Here is an 18,106-nt window from a genome sequence, read left to right on the forward strand (position 1 = left end):
GCGTGAAAAAACACTCCCCTGAGCACTGCAAGTTTCGGCACTGTAAAGTACCAGTGTTGCTGCAACTACACAGCCAGATTAAAGCGCTGCTGTGGCCAGCTCTTTAACACTGCTAGTGAAGACATGCCCTGAGGCTCAGTCTTTCGATTCCCATGCTGTCATTGTTCTGCAGTTGATTAAAAAGGTAGAGTTGATGAGATACATAGGGAGTTCCATTCAGCACTCTTTGGACAAAGAAGGCTGTTCTGATGTCAGGTTTTATAGGAAGAGTGAGTTACCATTTAAGAACAGACACATTGTTCAGAACACCTCCAGCAAACAGGCTTATCTGTTCTTTTCTCTTATCTGAGACGGATAGATATTTGGAGTAAGGACCCTATTTAGCACTAGGTCTCTACAGAAGCTAGCACAATGGAGTCCCCAATCCTGATCAAGCATTCTGAGTCCTATCCTGATATAGATTTAGTATTAATAATTGCTGGTGCTTGTGCATCTGTCCCATAGCAAAACATTACATAATGATTTCAAACTTTCCACCGTTCAAAACAAGTCAGCTCACATTTACTTTTATCTTTAATACAGAAGAAAAATGAAATACAGGATTAAGATGAGAACAGGTAAAATTACTGGACAAACTTCATTGACAAGTTATTTTATTACAGTCTTAGCTTAGACAAATACACTAAATTACATTTTGAAAGCAGTCAAAAAGGCAGGACACATTTAATAAGTAGGTGTGGTAAGCAATTCAAGATATTTGTGAAAGTAATTTTCCCTCTGTTGATATTCAACCCTTCTTGTCAACTGTTGGGAATGGGCCACTTCCACCCTAATTGAATTGGCCTCATTAGCACTGACCCCCCACTGGGTAAGGCAACACCCATCTTTTCATGTGCTGTATATTTATACCTGCTTACTGTATTTTCCACTCCATGCATCTGACGAAGTGGGTTATAGCCCATGAAACATTATGCCCAAATAAATTTCTTAGTCTCTAAAGTGCCACAAGGGCTCCTCGTTGTTTTTACTGATACAGACTAACACAGCTACTCCTCTGAAACCTCTGACCCATGGATATACTACTTCCCCCCTACCCCCCCAAAAGATCACCGAAATTAATTTATAGAGTGTAAGTCTGATGGTCTGTGTTATATAGAAGGTCAATCTAAATGATCACAATGGTCCCTTCTGGCCTTAGACTCTATGACGACGTGCCAGACCAAAAAAAAGGGATTTTGGCCACTAAACCTCCCAAATTTGATTTATGTGAAGGAGGAAAAAAATCTCTGAAATCTATTTCAAGACTCAATGACACTTCACAAATATAATTCCACTTACAGACAGACAATTCTGCTTTAGTTTTTTAACTTTTCTGTTCATTACCTGGGACGTTTGCATGACCCCACAATTTTAGATCCTTAAGCATCGATCTGCTCCTACTAATTCAAATGCTGTAAAGGCAGCCAGTTTATACTGAGGAGCCCAACCGTTGACATTGGGAGCCATCCTAACATCTTACCAATAGCCCAAGGGCTGCACCTAATTTGAATACAACCATAATTTGTCCAAATTAAATGTAAAAAAAAAAAAAAAATAGTAGTCTGAATTTGTAACTCCCTTGAGAGATGAGTTAGAATTCACCATCAATAAAAACTAGAGGTTAATCAGATTCGTTCTTGCCCTGCAGAGAGAGGGTTAAGTGGGACAAAGGGTGCATTTTCTCTCTCCACAGATCTGTTTGGTTCTCAGACTGCATGTTGTGTACCACGACCATACAGTAAAGATTCACACATACACACACACGCTTTTTCCCTCCAAAAAAGAGGACAGGGGAAGCAGAGGGGAGAGTCTGAAACATTTTAGTGCTTTAGTTTGCTGAGGCTATGTCTTCACTACCCACTGGATCAGCGGGCAGCGATCGATCCAGCGGGGATCAATTTATTGCGTCTAGTCTAGACTCGATAAATCGACCCCTGAACGCTCTCCCGTCGACTCCTGTACTCCAGCGCCGCAAGAGGCACAGGCAGAGTCAACGGGGGAACAGCAGCAGTAGACTCACTACGGTGGAGACATCACGCTAAGTCGATCTAAGTACGTCGACTTCAGCTACGTTATTCACGTAGCTGAAGTTGCATAACTTAGATCGATCCCCCCCTCTAGTGTAGACTAGGGCTAAGTTACTTTCAGCTACCAAATTTAATAAGATATTGCAATGGAATAAAAAAAACCTCAAATGCTAGCTCCTCTCCAAAACTCAGCAAGTCACTTCTCCTATCCTTTCTTCTCTGGTGCCATACTTCCCATTCCTTGAATGCTGATATCTTGTTCTGCAAAACCCCATGCCTTAGTTTCCGTAAGTCTCTCCCCATCCCTTGTTTCTACTGTCCTCTCTCTCAACTATTGGTTTCAATCTTTTCTTCAGTCAGTCTCAGGTGACTGCTTAAGAGCACAGTTAGGCATATCCTTTCCTCCAGAGATGAATGCTGCCTGGGACGTTCTCCTCACCCCGCTGACATGACAGCAAGGGACAACGCTGTGTCCTAAATCATTAGGCTGTGGGCCAAGCTCTTTATTCTGTATGCCTCTCTCACTCAACTCCATCTTAGTGCACATACTCCTTTCCCACCAACAAGACCAAATTTGTGCTGATGCTCCCACACACAGTGCTTGCCCAAGAATATCAGCAAGAGAAGCAGAACATAACTGTAGAAGTCTTAATCAGTTTTAATCGGCTGGGTCAGGGGAAAATGTTGTAGGCAGAAACTGCCGAAGTTGGATCTTCTGCTGTTTCCAATAGTGTGATGGGAGATACGAGCTTGTCATTCCTCATCTTCCCCACCTAACCCCAAAACACATAAGCAGAACAGAAAAGTATTCCATTTTAGCTGCTCCTACAGAGCGATTTATCCATGGTCAAGTATCAGATTCACACAAATACAGCAGCAAAATTTCCTCCGCTGCCAACAACCCCAGCCAAGCACTATGTGCAGGAGCAACAGCACAGGCTGGATTCCTCTTCAGGGGGAAAAAAATTAGATGTCAAGAGCAGGATGATAATTTTAAGGATTCCATTACAAATTGAAATTCATTTATTTAACCCATCTCTGCCAATTCCCCAAGGTTAACTCACTGAATATAACAGAAGGCAAATTCTCTTAATGTTTGATAGAAACCCCATTTTGAAAGAAGGCATATATTTAAAGTTACTCTAATTTTCTAACTCAATTTTACTTGAGTGATACATGCTTCCAAGATCTCCGTTCATCTCAACACAGAATTCTCTTCTCAAATTCAACATAGTTTTTAGTCTGAATTTTCATTGTTACTTTTTGTAATCGTCTCCTCATTTCAATATTCTTTTCTATGGTAGACCCAGAGAGCAAAGAAAAGAAAAGGATAAAACTGTCATTGGCAAACCCCAGGGATGAAAAATACTTAAGCGTTTGACAGGCTTCTCATATGGTCACATCTGCCTTAACTAATTCATTCTCTCTCTTCTGCTTTTACTGTGTCAAATAATTTCTTCTCTGACACTGGATTGTGGCTCTGAAATATGGATGATTCCCCACCACAGCTGCCCATAGAACAGGGCCTGAGACAAGTTCCAGAGAAGACCCAAAGAGCACCTGACATTATTTACTATCTCTGTAGGTGCACAAGTGTTAGGTCAACATACCTTCAATTGGTCTATCAAGATCTGTAAATAAGCATCAGCCTCTGTAAGTTTCTTATCAAAATCCTGAACACTGGGAACAAATCCTGAATCCACACCCTACATATATTAAAAAAAAAAAAAAAGAGAAAGAGAGACAAACAAATCAAATCTATAATAGTGTTTTTGAGCAATTTACTTGACTATATTTATTCATAACTGATGGGTAGTTAATAAAGGCTGCCTTATTTCTTTATATCACATTGCATGTACCTAGATCAGAGGTGGGCCACATCCGGCCCACAGGACCGTCCTGCCCGGCCCCTGAGCTCCCAGCTGGAGTCCCCAGCCCCTCCCCTGCAACCCGAGCGCACCGTTCTGCCAGCTCTCTAGCCGGCCGCTTTTGCTGGGCAGCACAGCGGTGTGGCTGGCTCCAGCATGGTAAGGGGGCAGGGAGTCCCGGGGCAGCAGTCAGGTGACAGGAAGCAGGAGGCGGTTGGATGGGTCAGGGGTTCTGGGGGCAGCGGGGACAAGTCAGGGGACAGGGAGCAGTTGGATGGGGTGGAGGTTTTGGGGGGGGCAGTCAGGGGATGGGGAATTGGGGGGTGGGGGGTTTGGATAGGGTGTGGGAGTCCAGGGGGGGCTGTCAAGAGTCGGGAGTATGGATAGGGATTGGGGCAGTCAGGGGACAGGGAGAAAGGCGGGGGTTGGCTAGGGGGTGGGGTCCTGGGGGGAAGTTAGGGGCAGGGATCCCAGAAGGCGGTGGTCAGGGGACAAGGAGAATGGGGGTTGGATGGGTCGGGGGGAGAAGTGGGAGGGGGCAAATAGGGGCAGGGGCCAGGCTGTTTGGGGAGGTACCGCCTTCCCTACCCAGCCCTCCATATACTTTTGCAACCCTGATGTGGCCCTCGGGCCAAAAAGTTTGTCCACCCCGACCTAGATACACGTCAGAACATTTTAAACACAAGATGGTCTCCTGTTGTATTACAAGCAGTGCATATCGTGACATCCACAAATTGCCAGTAGTCTTCTTTGGTGCATGTATAGTTACCATACACTCATACTACCAAAGTTAATTATGATTATTAAAAGATTACTTATTTATTTTTCCATGTAGACATTTAAATTTCATTTGAAAGAAAAGTATAAATGAAATAATTTTCCTGTTTCAGTGCCAAACAACTATCACCAAATACCATTACACTGACGATGCCAGTCAACCAGCGCAACTGTTGGATGACTGCCCTTGTAACAGCTGAAGAAGTACTTTCATCAACCAAAAGCCAGCTTGATTCATAGACAAGCGGCCAAAGAATGAACAAACATGAATACTGAACTAACCTCTCACTATTAGAAATGGTCCCTCCTGTAAAGGATTTAAACCTCAATAGGGCAGCTGGGAAATTTAAATAGATGGAAGTCCAGTTATTAGCGCCTTCTGAATGTGTACTCATTTGTATAACTATTACGGTATATAAAAATTCTTATCTCCATACGTACATGTAAAGATTTTTATTTTTCTGACTTGTGCTTTTAAGTTCTCCACTATAAAGCTGAATTAACATAGGGTTTGTATTTAATATTTTTCCTTCCTAAACAGAAATTGTCTGTGTTAAAATAACTGTTCCAGACTGGAACACCACATCTTTAATGGGAAAGGAAAATGGTGGATTTGTGAAGTTGAGTACTTCTCTTTTTATGCACGTAGCAGGTTTATAAAGCATGGGTTTCTTTTTTTTTAAGTAGAGGATAAGCTCTTTCAGCATATTAAAACAGCTACAACTAGCAGATTTGAGGCTGAAGGGTGTTATTTCTGACCATACCCAACGTAGAAAATTAAGCCTCTCCCAAACTATTATTTATACAGTATCATCAATGCAAGCAGCAGTTTACAGATCAATAAGAAAGCATTCCTGACTTGAAGAACTTTAAAATGTATATCAAGACACATGACAAAATCAGATAAAAACCTGGAGGGAAGCGGCAGAAGAAAGGACAGACAAGTGTTACAACAGTAACATAATATGGAAGTTTTGAATACTAATGAATAAGGCCCTACCAAATTCACGGCCATGAAAAAAGCATCATGGACTGTGAAATCTGGTCTCCCCCATGAAATCTGTTTTTTGGTGTACCTTTACCCTCTACTATACAGACTTCACCGGGGAGATCAGCATTTTTCAACCTGGGGGTCCTGACCCAAAAGGAGGTTGTTGTAGGAGGGTTGCGGTATTGCCACCCTTACTTCTGTGCTGCATTCAGAGCTGGGTGGCCAGAGAGTGGCAGCTGCTAGCCAGGTGACCAGCTCTGAAGGCAGCATGCTGCCAGCAGCAGTGCAGAAGTAAGGTTGGTAATACTGCAACCCCCCTACAATAACCTCGTGACCCTCCCCCAACAGTTCCCTTTTGGGTCAGGATCCTTACAGTTACAACACCATGAAATTTCAGATTTAAATATCTGAACTCATGAAGTTTACTATTTTTAAAATCCTATGACTGTGAAATTGACCGAAATGGATGGTGAATTTGGTAGGGTACAGTAGGGGACGACTAAGGAATGGATATATAGTGTAACAAATAAAGGTTCCTCATCTGTAACCAGAGGGGGGCTTTGGTTGGTTGGTTGGTTTTTAGTTGACCTCTTCACATTCAGACTCTTGGGTATGCGTCAACAGCGTAGCATGGACCATTGGTACACTCCCAAGAGTCTGAATTTATCAATGCCACTCAAAAAAAGCATTTAAAATATATTCTTGGATTTTCTGTGAATGCCATAGGCAAATTAAATTCTACATTTTTATGTAATTCTCTCCCACACTGCTAGTTTTGTCAACACTGGTTGGTTCATTTTTTGTAGAAGATTGGTCTAGCACATAAAAAAAAACTTTGTTGGTGTCCTTAGAGAGGACGGGGATACTATTATATGCAATGTAAAAATGACTCATTTATATCAGAATCTGCAAAACTGATTATTTGTTATGCAAACACATTCTTTCATGCTAATACAAAAACTAAAAATACTGATTTACGAGAGATCATTTTTTATCTGCCTGCCAAGTCTTGAACTGAGCTACAAAATGAGGCCCTGATCCTGCACACTGTTCTCACAAGGATCTACCCAAATGGTACAGCTTGTAAGATGAGTGCATTCAACAGCCAGACAATCCATACTGGCCAAGTTTAAACACCAGCATTTTGAAGCAATGGCTGAAAATGGGGGAAACACTTACTGATCATTGCTCCAATAAAAAAACCCAAATCCTCTTAACACCCTGATGTAACAACAAGGTATACAGAGGATCTAAACTAAGTGAGCCAAGTAATTCTTGGTGAGGGATTTACTTGTGATAGTGATCTGATATACAGCTACAACTACATAAAAATGAGTATAGTAAAAACTTTTATCCGGCATGTTGGGAGAATGGGGGGTGCCAGTTAGTCAAAAATTCCGATTAACTATGAGTTATACTTACCAATGGAGGGAGGGAGTTTGAGTGCAGGAGGGAGCCCAGGGCTGGGGCGTGGGAGGGGTTTTGGGGTGCTGGATCTGGGTGGCGCTCACCTCAGGCAGCTCCCTGCAAGTGGTGACATGTCACTGCTGCTCCTAGGCGGAGGTGTGGCCAAGCAGCTCTGCGCACTACCTCCACCTGCGGGCGCCCCTCCCCCCCCCCCCCCACAACTCCCATTAGCCGCAGTCCCTGGCCAATGGGAGCTGTGAAGTCAGCGGTCGGGGCAGGCTGGGGGCAGCACACAGACAGAGGTGGGCAAACTACGGCCCACGGGACCGTCCTGCCCGACCCTTGAGCTCCTGGCTGGGGAGGCTAGCCCCCAGCCCCTCCCGTGCTGTTTCCCCTGCCCCGCAGCCATGCTGTCACGCAGGCAGCACGGCTTTCTCCGGCTGGTCAGCGGGATTTGCGAGCTCCTGCTACTCTGAGCTGCATGGTAAGGGGGCGGGGACATTGGTTAAGGGGCAGGGAGTCCTGGGGGGCATTCAGGGGATGGGGGTGGTTGGATGGGGCAGAGGTTCTGGGGAGGACGGTCCGAGGACAGGGAGCAGTTGGATGGGGTGGAGGTTCGGAGTGGCGGTCAGGGGACAGGGGGTGGTTTGATAAGTGTGGAAGTCCTGGGGAGTCTGTCAGCGGGTGGGGGTGTGGATAGGGGTCGGGGCAGTCAGGGGCGGGGAACAGGAGGGGTTGGATAGGGGGTGGGGTCCTGGGGGGCCTGTCACCAGGCGGGGGTGTGGACAGGGGTCGGGGCAGTCAGGGGACGGGGGGTTGGATAAGGGGCAAGGGGTCCTGGGGGGCAGTCAAGGGACAGGGGGCGGTTGGATGAGGCGGAGGTTCTGGGGAGTGGGGTCAGTCAGGGGATGGGGGGGGCGTTTGGATAGGCGTGGGAGTCCCGGGGGCCTTGTCGGGGGTGTGGGTGTGGACAGGGCAGTCAGGGGACACGGGGGGTTGGATAGGTGGTGGGGGGTGTTGGATGGCTTGGGATTCTGAGGGGGGCAGGAAGTGGGAGGGGGTGGATAGGGGGCAGGGGCCAGGCTGTTTGGGGAGGCACAGCCTTCCCTACCTGGCCCTCCATACAGTTTTGCATGTGGCCCTTGGGCCAAAAAGTTTGCCCACCCCAATCTAGGAGCAGCAGGAACATGCTGCCGCTTGCGGGGAGCTGCCCAAGGTGAGCGCTGCCCGGATCCAGCGCCCCAAAATGCCAGTTTCTAGAGCTTTCCGATTGGTAAAGTGCCGGATAACACAGCTTTTACTGTACTGTGCTTCATGGCTAAAGGAAGAGAACACTATCTAGCAGACAGTGACACCATAACTGCTGCAAATGGTCTAGCACTCTCAGATAAAAATTTCTGCTATACCAGTACAAGTAAGACTTTATGTATCAAACCTACTTGAACTACAGAAGATTCCTGGTGAAGACGCTGCACTATGTATCATTAACATGACAGCACAGAATACTGTGCAAGCACAGGTTTCAGAGTAACAGCCGTGTTAGTCTGTATTCGTAAAAAGAAAAGGAGTACTTGTGGCACCTTAGAGACTAACCAATAAATGGGTTAGTCTCTAAGGTGCCACAAGTACTCCTTTTCTTTTTGTGCAAGCACAGTCTTTATACTACCTAAAACTGCTAATTTTTTACTGCAGTCACAAGCCAAAATATTAATACATGAATGGCAGGGTATTTATAGTGGTGAGTTTAGGATAAAAGGCCATTTCCAAGTACCAGGCTCTTAGTGCTAAAAGAAAATCCCATTTATATATGATTTATTTTTGTATGTTATATAATATTTCTTAAAATGTTTAAATATACAGTAAAACTCACAAAAATAATTTTATAAGAAAAACCAACTCACCACCAGCAGGGGAAAAATAATAAAACCAAGTATAGAACCTAGCGAGCAAAGAGAGAGGGTTTTATTTCTAAGCATAATTAGGAGTTGGTTTGGAGAGACCAACAGATGCATACAAAGCTGCAGTATTTCACCAACCTGCTTTTGGTTTGTCTATTCCAGGGCAATTAAGATGCAGCCTGATAATCTGACAAACAAACCTACTGCTTTGTTCATGAAATACTGCTAATTTAGATGGGATTGTTTTAAAGGAAGAGTGAAAGATGTTTAGAAAATTATAAACTCAAGGTCAGCAATTTCCACAGCAAGATTATTATACAAGATACTACAAGTACAATTCAATGGTTCAGGTTTGGTTGTTGTCAGGCCATATTTGCAGGGCACAGTACACAAACAAGACAGACTTGAGTGGCAGGATTATTTTAATGCTTCTTGATTTGGCTATTAGAGAATATACTGGGAGAGGAAAGTCTCTCTCTTTCTCTATGTGTAAATAAGGCTTCACAAGAAATAAATTAATGAAAATCAATGGAATGTTTCAAAAAGGTTCAGTACGATTACCAGAGGTTGCAAGATGCTATATAAAAAGATGTTTTGTCACCTGAATTTACAACCATCACCAATGATTTTTTTAAGATGCTGGTTTTGTTTCTCCATTTACGTACATTTTCAGATTATGGAAGTCTTTTAATAAAAAAGTGAGCTCAACAAGATGTTTTAGATCTTTAGAAATATGCGGATTCAGATTTTCAATTAAAACCCTTATCAGTTGAGCAAGATGTTAAAAAAAGTGTATACATTCCCCATCCCCCAAATAACCAGTACTGATTATGTTGTAATTTAAATTCAGTTTAAGGAAGCAACGTACAGTATTTGCCAGATATAGAAGGGGAGATGGCAGAAATGACAGGACTGCAATATACAGAATAGTTTTAAAAGGTGGAAATCTTCCATTAAAAAAATACTATTCCTCAAACTTTCAGTTTTGTTTCCTAACATTCACAGGGTGAATGGAAAGAAATTAAACTAGTCTAATATTCATTGTACTGATACTTTGTGTAGTCCTTTTCTATATATCAACATATACAAAAGTTTCTAGTAATATGCTTGAAAAAGAAGAAACCTAGAACTTTTATATATCACACATGAGATCCTTTTCCTTACTTCTCTAGTAACTTTTGATCCCCAAAATTGCTTTTAGACCACTGAAGTAGAAATCGGAGCTTCTCATTCTGCCTGCCCCAAAACACAAGATTCGGTGGCTGGAAGTTGATGCTACACAAATTCAAACTGGAAATTTGGCGCAAATTTAAAGTCATGGTAATTAGCCATTGGAACAATTTACCAAGTGTTGCAGTGGATTCTCCATCACTGGAAATTTTTAAATTAAGATTGGATTTCTTTCTAAAAGATATGTACTAGTTCAATGGTTCTCAAACAGAGTTGCAACCCCATTTTAATGGGGTCGCTAGGACTGGCATTAGATTTGCTGAAGTCCAGGGCTGGAGCCCCACCACCCGGGACTAAAACCAAAACCCGAGGGTTTCAGCCCTGCGCGGCAGAGCTCAGGTTACAGATCCCCCATCCAGGGCTGAAGCTCTTTGGCTTCAGCCCCGCCGCTCGGTGCAGCACAGCTTGGATGGGCTCAGATATCTATACGACCGTCCTGGGGTTGTATAGTAAATGTTGTTGTCAGAGGGAGGTCGTGTTGCAATGAAGTTTGAGAACCCCTGCACTAGTTCAAAACAGAAATTAATTCAAGAAGTCCGATGGCCTGTGTTATGAAGAGTGTTCAGAGTAGATGATCACCCTGTTCCCTTACGGACATACAACCTATGAATCTATGAAGAACTGACCATGTGATGTACCTAAAAACAGACTGCAAGAGATGGAAAAAGTTGCGTTTTTTACCTTTTAAAACTATATTTGACATTATTTGGGAAGGTAGAAAAATTACTTAAAATTACACACAAATAGGCAGACCTGCTTAGACATTCAGAAGCAGGGTGGCCTCCTACTACTTCTCATGGTTCTGATCAGGGGTCTTCTGCTCTGCCCTCCCAGGACTGCAACCTTCTTCACAACTAGTGCCTGCAGGGACTGGGTTTTACCCACCCCACTCACTCACCAGCCAGGAGCGTGGGAGCCATCAGAAACAGTTCAGCAGAGAAGTCGGTTCCCCCACAAGCAGGGGCTCATCCTCCTCCATGCAGCCTTGGCTGGGGTTCTGTGCTTTGCCAGGCCAGAATGATGCAGCCTCCCCCATTCCTTGTGCTTGCAGGCATTGGGTGTCACTGGCCCAGCAGGCATGCAGAGAGCCCTCTACAGCTCCACTGTCACAGCCCTGCTCCCTCATTCCTGTGATAGCAGGGCTGCAGAGAGCTCTCTGTGCTGCTGGTGACACCCAATCCCTGCAGGTGCATTGCAACTGTTAAGTGATTTTTTCCCCCTCCATGATGTAGCACGAAATTATGAATGTATGAAATTAAAGAATTAGATTTATCTTAAGTTTTGTTAAGGAAATGTGTGCATGTATGTTGTAAAGATAGGCCCCTAGTAGAAAGTAGAAAGAAGGCCTTGAAAAGTATAAATTATAAAGCCAGAAGGAATGAAGTGGGGAGGATGTTTGGTTTAAAGAACTAATGCAATAAGGGAAAGTTTTTAAAAAGAAGGCTCCTGACCGACAGGGGTGACTGCAGATTGTCTTAAATAAGACAGAGAATCTGCCTTAAAATGAACCAACATGGCCCTTCCCAACCCTCACACCACTGTTAAAAGTCCATATGAATCCATGTGCAATAAAAAACTGTTGGACAGAAAGAAGAAGGGGAGGAAAGGCCTTGGGAAAAAAGGAGATCGTAAATCTAATCTGGATTAAGACTGGAAATAAGGGTCTCAAAATGAAGTCAGTACTTGGCAATGACTTTTTTTGTTGAAAGGTATAAAAAAAAGTAAACTCTTACAGGGGTTCTCAAACTTCACTGCACCACGCCCCCCTTCTGACAACAGAAATTACTACAGTACCCGGAGCGGGGACCAAAGCCTGGGCCCGCCACCGTGGGGGGTTGGAATTGAAGCCAAAGCCCGACTGCCCCAGGCCGGGGGGCCAAAGCCAAAGGGCTTCAGTCTCAGGCAACCCTAGCCCCACTGCCCAGGGCTGAAGCCCTCGGGCTTGGGCTTTGGCCCTGGGCCCCAGCAAGTCTAAGCCAGCCCTGGCAACCCCATTAAAATGTGGTCCCGACCCACAGTCTGAGAACCGCTGTCTTAAAGGGTTCATTGCTAACACCTGCCTGACCACACTGAAGCCAACCAATATGGGTCTAAACACCCCCTAAGTTTAGCCCATTTGTAAGTACCTCAATCAAATGCTTATAAATGTTTTCTTACTGTTTGGATGTAGTAAATTACTTATTATTTAGGTATGTTTAGAATAATTGTATAAAGCCTTTGAATTTAATAAAGCAATTTATGGTCAACTTCATGTTTGGTGGTTTCCCATATTAATATTTCAAATATTATTAATAATTCTGAACATGTGCATTTCAGTGTCATCTGAAATCAACATTTACCAACAGTTACAGATTAAAAACAAATCCTGCCAAGCCCCTCTATGATAGCAATATGGAAACATGCATCCGGTGTATATATTTGTGGGGTGGAAGTGCTGAAGGGCGTATGAGTTTTTAGTACCACTTTCTCAAACACTGTTGAAACTATCACAGAAATATTCCAACAAGATGTTGGAAAGGAACTTCACAAGAATGTAATACAGTATAACTTCAGAGTTATGAACACCTCGGGAACAGAGGTTGTTCGCAACTCTGAACAAAACATTATGGCTGTTCTTTCAAAGGTTTACAACTGAACATTGACTTAATGCAGCTTTGAAACTTTACTATGCCGAAGAAAAATGCTGCTTTTTTTTTTTCAATAGTTTACATTTAACACAGTACTGTACTGTACTTGTTTTTTTAATTTTTTTCTTTTTACTCTGCTGTTGCCTGATTGTGTAATTCCAGTTCCAAATGAGGTGTGTGGTTGACTGGTCAGTTCACAACTCTGGTGTTTGTAACTCTAAGTTTCTACTGTACATATGATTTTAAATTATTTTGTTTAAAGTTAGTTGTGCACTACAAAATTAAGAGTTAATGGAAAAGAAAGCTCGGGGGGAGACAGCATGGGAATAAAATGGAAAGTTATTTTAAAGTATAAACACCATCTTTACAAAGAAGAACTGTAGCTTTTAAGGAGTTTTATTTTTTCTTCAAACAGAAGGCAGAGTTGTAACAGTATTAGAAAAGTCAATTGTGCCACATTTCAGGAAAGATGTGGACAAACTGGAGAAAGTCCAGAGGAGAACAAAAATGATTAAAGGTCTAGAAAATATGACCTTTGAGGAAAGCCTGGAAAAACTGAGTTTGTTTAGTCTGCAGAAAAGAAGACTGAGGGGGGACATAATTTTAAGTACATAAAAGGTTATACAAGGAGGGAGAAAAATTGTTCTTGTTAACCTCTGAGGATAGGACAAGAAGCAATGGCTTAAATGGCAGCAAGGAAGGTTTAGACTGGACATTAGGAAAAACTTCCTAACTGTAAGTGTAGTTAAGCACTGGGATAAACTGCTTAGGGAGGTTAAGGAATCTCCGTCAAGTTTTTAAGAGCAGGTTGGACAATCACCTGTCAGGGATGGTCTATATATAATAATTAGTCCTGCCTTGAGCGCAGGGGACTGGACTACAAGACCTCTCAAGGTCCCTTCCAGTCCTACAATTAAGGAAACATATTATATAATAAAAAGGAGTACTTGTGGCACCTTAGAGACTAACAAATTTATTTGAGCATAAGCTTTCGTGAGCTACAGCTCACTATAGGGTGCAAGTGAGCTGTAGCTCACGAAAGCTTATGCTCAAATAAATTTGTTAGTCTCTAAAGTGCCACAAGTACTACTTTTCTTTTTGCAGATACAGACTAACATGGCTGCTACTCTGAAACCTGACATTATATAATGTGTGTGTAGGTAGGTAGGTAGGTGTGTGTATACATATATACACACACATACACACCCACCCCTCTTCTCCACACTGGGGAAAAAAACGAATCCAGCTTTGCAACCTGAGCTAGTTCCCTGTTTATGTAAGGGCATCTGACTGAGATAGTTTTACTGGGCCCTGTGTTCATTTGCATTATTTCCAAAAAATGTGTCATGTCCTTTTCAGCCAGCATGACAATAACCACTGCTAGCTCCCAATGGCTAATCTGCTGTAACACTCTTGGCAACAGTAGGCTACATACACACAGGGTCAATCCTGCATCTGGGTGACCGATGTCCAATTTCCTGGAATGGAATTTTCTTATTTCACTATTTGCTGGAGAGGCACATAGATCTATCTCCAGAACTCACAAGATACAACTCAATAGTGTTTACCTGATGATTTATGTTTAATTTGTTTTGATCCTTCTCACTTCAACTGGAATACTCCATCTTGTACTTAGCTCCCCTCTCAACAGTGAAGTCCAAAATGAATCTAGGGGTTTTTTTCCAGCCAAATCAAAGAATGCTTTCTCTCCTCTACTGTATCCTCCTTAGCTTTTGCTCATGTAGCTCTGAAGTCTCTTCTGGAGAACCTTTTCAACTAGCCCTGGCATAAGGAGCCTCTTGTTCTAATAGTAATTTTTATTACAGTAGTTCCTAACTATGCCAGAAACCCCTTTTAGCATCTAAAGGGCATGTTTGGCTTCTCACTTTTTGGTGTCTGCCACTATCTTTCTCCAACCCAGGGTGGATAAAAATCAATGATTTAAAAAAAAGAGTAAAAATAAAAATAATTGGATTTTTTTATTTAAATCATATTTTTTGATAAAATGCTTTCTGAGGAAAAAACCTATCTAAAGATACATTATAGCTCAAAGATATCTCATTATGGAATAGGGATTATAAATTCTAATTCTATAGTATGAGACAATATATTCATGTAATTTTAAGAAAAATTTGTAAATGAGTTCCAATAGTTCAGATTAGGGACCCAATCTTATTATATAGTCTATAAAATCATGAGTGGTATACAGAAAGTAAATAAGGAAGTATTATTTACTCCTTCTCATAATACCAGAACAAAGGGCCACCAAATGAAATTAATAGGTAGCAGGTTTAAAACAAACACAAACAAGTATTTTTTCACACAACGCACTGTCAACCTCTGGAACTCCTTGCCAGAGGGTGTTGTGAAGGCCAATACTATAACGGGGTTCAAAAGGAAGCTAGACAGATTCATGGAAGATAGGTCCATCAAAGGCTATTAGCCAGGAATGGTGCCCCTAGCCTCCGTTTGCCAGAAACTGGAATTGGGTGACAGGGCATAGATCACTTAGATTCATAGATATTTAGGTCAGAAGGGACCATTATGATCATCTAGTCTGACCTCCTGCACAACTCAAGCCACAGAATTTCACCCACCACTCCTGCGAAAAACCTCTCACCTATGTCTGAGCTATTGATGTCCTCAAATCGTGGTTTAAAGACGTCAAGGAGCAGAGAATCCTCCAGCAAGTGACCCGTGCCCCATGCTACAGAGGAAGGCGAAACCTCCAGGGCCTCTTCCAATCTGCTCTGGAGGAAAATTCCTTCCTGATCCCAAATATGGCTATCAGCTAAACCCTGAGCATATGGGCAAGATTCACCAGCCAGATACCCAGGAAAGAATTCTCTGTAGTAACTCGGATCCCACCCCATCTAACATCCCATCACAGGCTATTGGGCCTATTTACCATGAATATTTAAAGATCAATTAATTGCCAAACTCATATTATCCTATCATATCATCTCCTTCATAAACGTATCGAGTTTAATCTTAAAGCCAGATATGTTCTTATAGGATTCCACATGCTTCTGTATAGATTATTTAGGTTAATCTTTCTGTCTACCCAATGGGATTCAGTGCTCAGTCTAGAAGATACCATCAGAGTTGCTCAGTTTTGCCGTTCTCAAACTGTGGATTTGTGTCTCCAGATGTAACATGCTTGTTAACAGCAAAAATGTTTTTAAATAAATAAATATATAGAGGTGAGAAATAACAGACCTCAACTCTATTGTCCCTCTGCAAATTTGTGTACACAGAATCAATCCCTTACCTCTCTCTAAAATGTAAAGTTTCAAAAAGTCCAATGAATAGAAGATTGGTGGGGGTGGAACAGATCTGGACAAGGAGAAGAAGTCTGGAGATAAATGTGAGAAGCGAGGGACACATGCTTTTTTGTTAAAATATTACATGTTTGCTGTTGAAGAAAAAAATCCAGAATACTTAATGTTGTTATTTTAGTTAAATAAAACAATTTAAATGTCTGTCTGGTGATGTTCTCCTCCTAATACAGCATGGCAAGAAAATCCTCCAAATATTAATGATTAACCTGTTGAATTGGAGATAGTTCACCTCCAAATGACTTCATAAATATCTGCTTCAATTACCTTTGGTAAATGAAATAACCAAACAATCATTCATTTTCTGATATACCTGTAAAACTAATCTGAAAAGTTTTCAAAATAAATCACTTTTTAAAAATGTAGTACCTTCTAAAAATGAAACCTACATCTATCTCTGAGTTATGAAGAATATGTATTAATGTTATAACCACCACCAAGAATGCACTTTTATGCAGAAAACTGTGATTAAATTGAGTCTTCCTGACTAGTGATTTAAATCAATCCACTCTGCTCCACCTCTTCAAACACAACTTGCTAGCTTTAAATGAAGCCAGGTGCTGCATAGCCTTGGAATCTCCAGACCAAATACATAGGTTACAGGTTCTTCCCAGATACTGTGTTAGCTTTCATCACCAAGGAAGCTCTCTGATGGCAACTATCAATGCATTGCTATGAAGGAAATGGACATCACTGTTTTGTCAATTCGACTATTCCCCAAAGACAAGAAAATTGTCAGTCATTTCAGTTCCTCTGTCCATACAATGACTGCCCTGAAGAATTAAGTAGATGCTGAGGAAGCCTGGAACATTACTGAACTGGCTTTGTACTTTCTTCCAAGGGCAGTCCCTACTTTACAATCTGTGGCATCTTCGAGAAAGAAGCCCCTTCCTTCAGGAATAAGTGTCTTTGATGTGGGTTGCCAGTGCCACATCCACTTTGGATAGCATGAAAGATGGCGCCCACTTATATATTCGTAGAATTTAGAGCATTGCTTATTCAGCTGGAGCACTGCTAATTGTACTCTTTTTGAAGGACCTTTCAATGAATGCACTCAGTGATATTTTACAGTAGGCTATCGCTCTCTAGCACCCCTTGGCAAAAGGGTGTGTGCCGCTCCTGTCTCAGCAACTGGGAAACAGCTCTCCAGCTGTGCTATTCCAGGTATCGACCCCCTTGTGCAGGACAAGATTAAAGCAGTCCAAACAACAAAGTCAGTATCCTTCCCCAGGCCACAGAAGCAGAGTCCTAGGCTTTTGGGAAGTTAGAGGGGAAAAAATAAGAAGAGAATTACCAGCCCTCCTCCTTTCTAAGAGGGCCTCAGCAGCCAAAGTTCTCTAGCCATTCCCCCAGTCAGCTACCCCTGCTTCCATGGGCTGAGGAGCTCTGGCATGCAGTCCTGCTCCTGCAGAGTGCTGTCCTGCACTGAGCAGGGATCCTTCCCTTTAAGGACCAACCCCTCTCCAGGCTTCACAAGCCTTACATGTGGATGGGGGGGGTTAAGGCTGACTTTGCCCAGAAGAGCTCTTTAACTCTTTCCTGAGGAGGATGGGGATCTGCCCCACCATCCATATCATGGCCTATGTTCCCTTTAAGGTGCATGCCTGTGCAGGAGGCCACCAAGGGCTGCACACTTAATTAGCAGAGCTACACAGGCATGCACACTGCACTCAGTGAGTGGGTCCAGGTGGGCCTGGAAGATGAGTCGGGTAACGGGTGGGGGGCCCACGATGGGGGAGCTTGGGGGGCAGGGCACCTCTCCCCTGGCCCCCAGAGCTGCTGCACGGAGAGAAGGATGGGGGGTCCTCTCTCCCCGTCGCAGACCTGGGGCCGCCTGGACCCCAAACCCTCATCCCCAGCCCCACCACAGAGCCTCACCCCCAGCCAGAGCCCTCACCCCCCAT

The 18,106-nt window shown here is 43.0% G+C and overlaps 1 protein-coding gene across 9 annotated transcripts in view; it reads right to left on the reverse strand.

Annotated features, from left to right (window-relative positions):
* Positions 1–18,106, reverse strand: part of OSBPL9 (oxysterol binding protein like 9) — a 142,316-nt gene that overhangs the window by 70,841 nt on the left and 53,369 nt on the right. For 8 of the 9 annotated variants that reach the window (XM_073357740.1, XM_073357739.1, XM_073357733.1 and 5 more), the window contains one exon: positions 3,677–3,772. The exons of the other annotated variant lie outside the window; for it this stretch is intronic. In XM_073357740.1, coding sequence (XP_073213841.1) covers positions 3,677–3,772 — 96 coding nt within the window. The remainder of the gene's footprint in view (positions 1–3,676; positions 3,773–18,106) is intronic. 9 annotated transcript variants of the gene reach the window in all.

This window comes from Lepidochelys kempii, chromosome 8 (assembly GCF_965140265.1).
Source record: "Lepidochelys kempii isolate rLepKem1 chromosome 8, rLepKem1.hap2, whole genome shotgun sequence".
In the NCBI taxonomy this organism is placed as follows: domain Eukaryota; kingdom Metazoa; phylum Chordata; order Testudines; family Cheloniidae; genus Lepidochelys; species Lepidochelys kempii.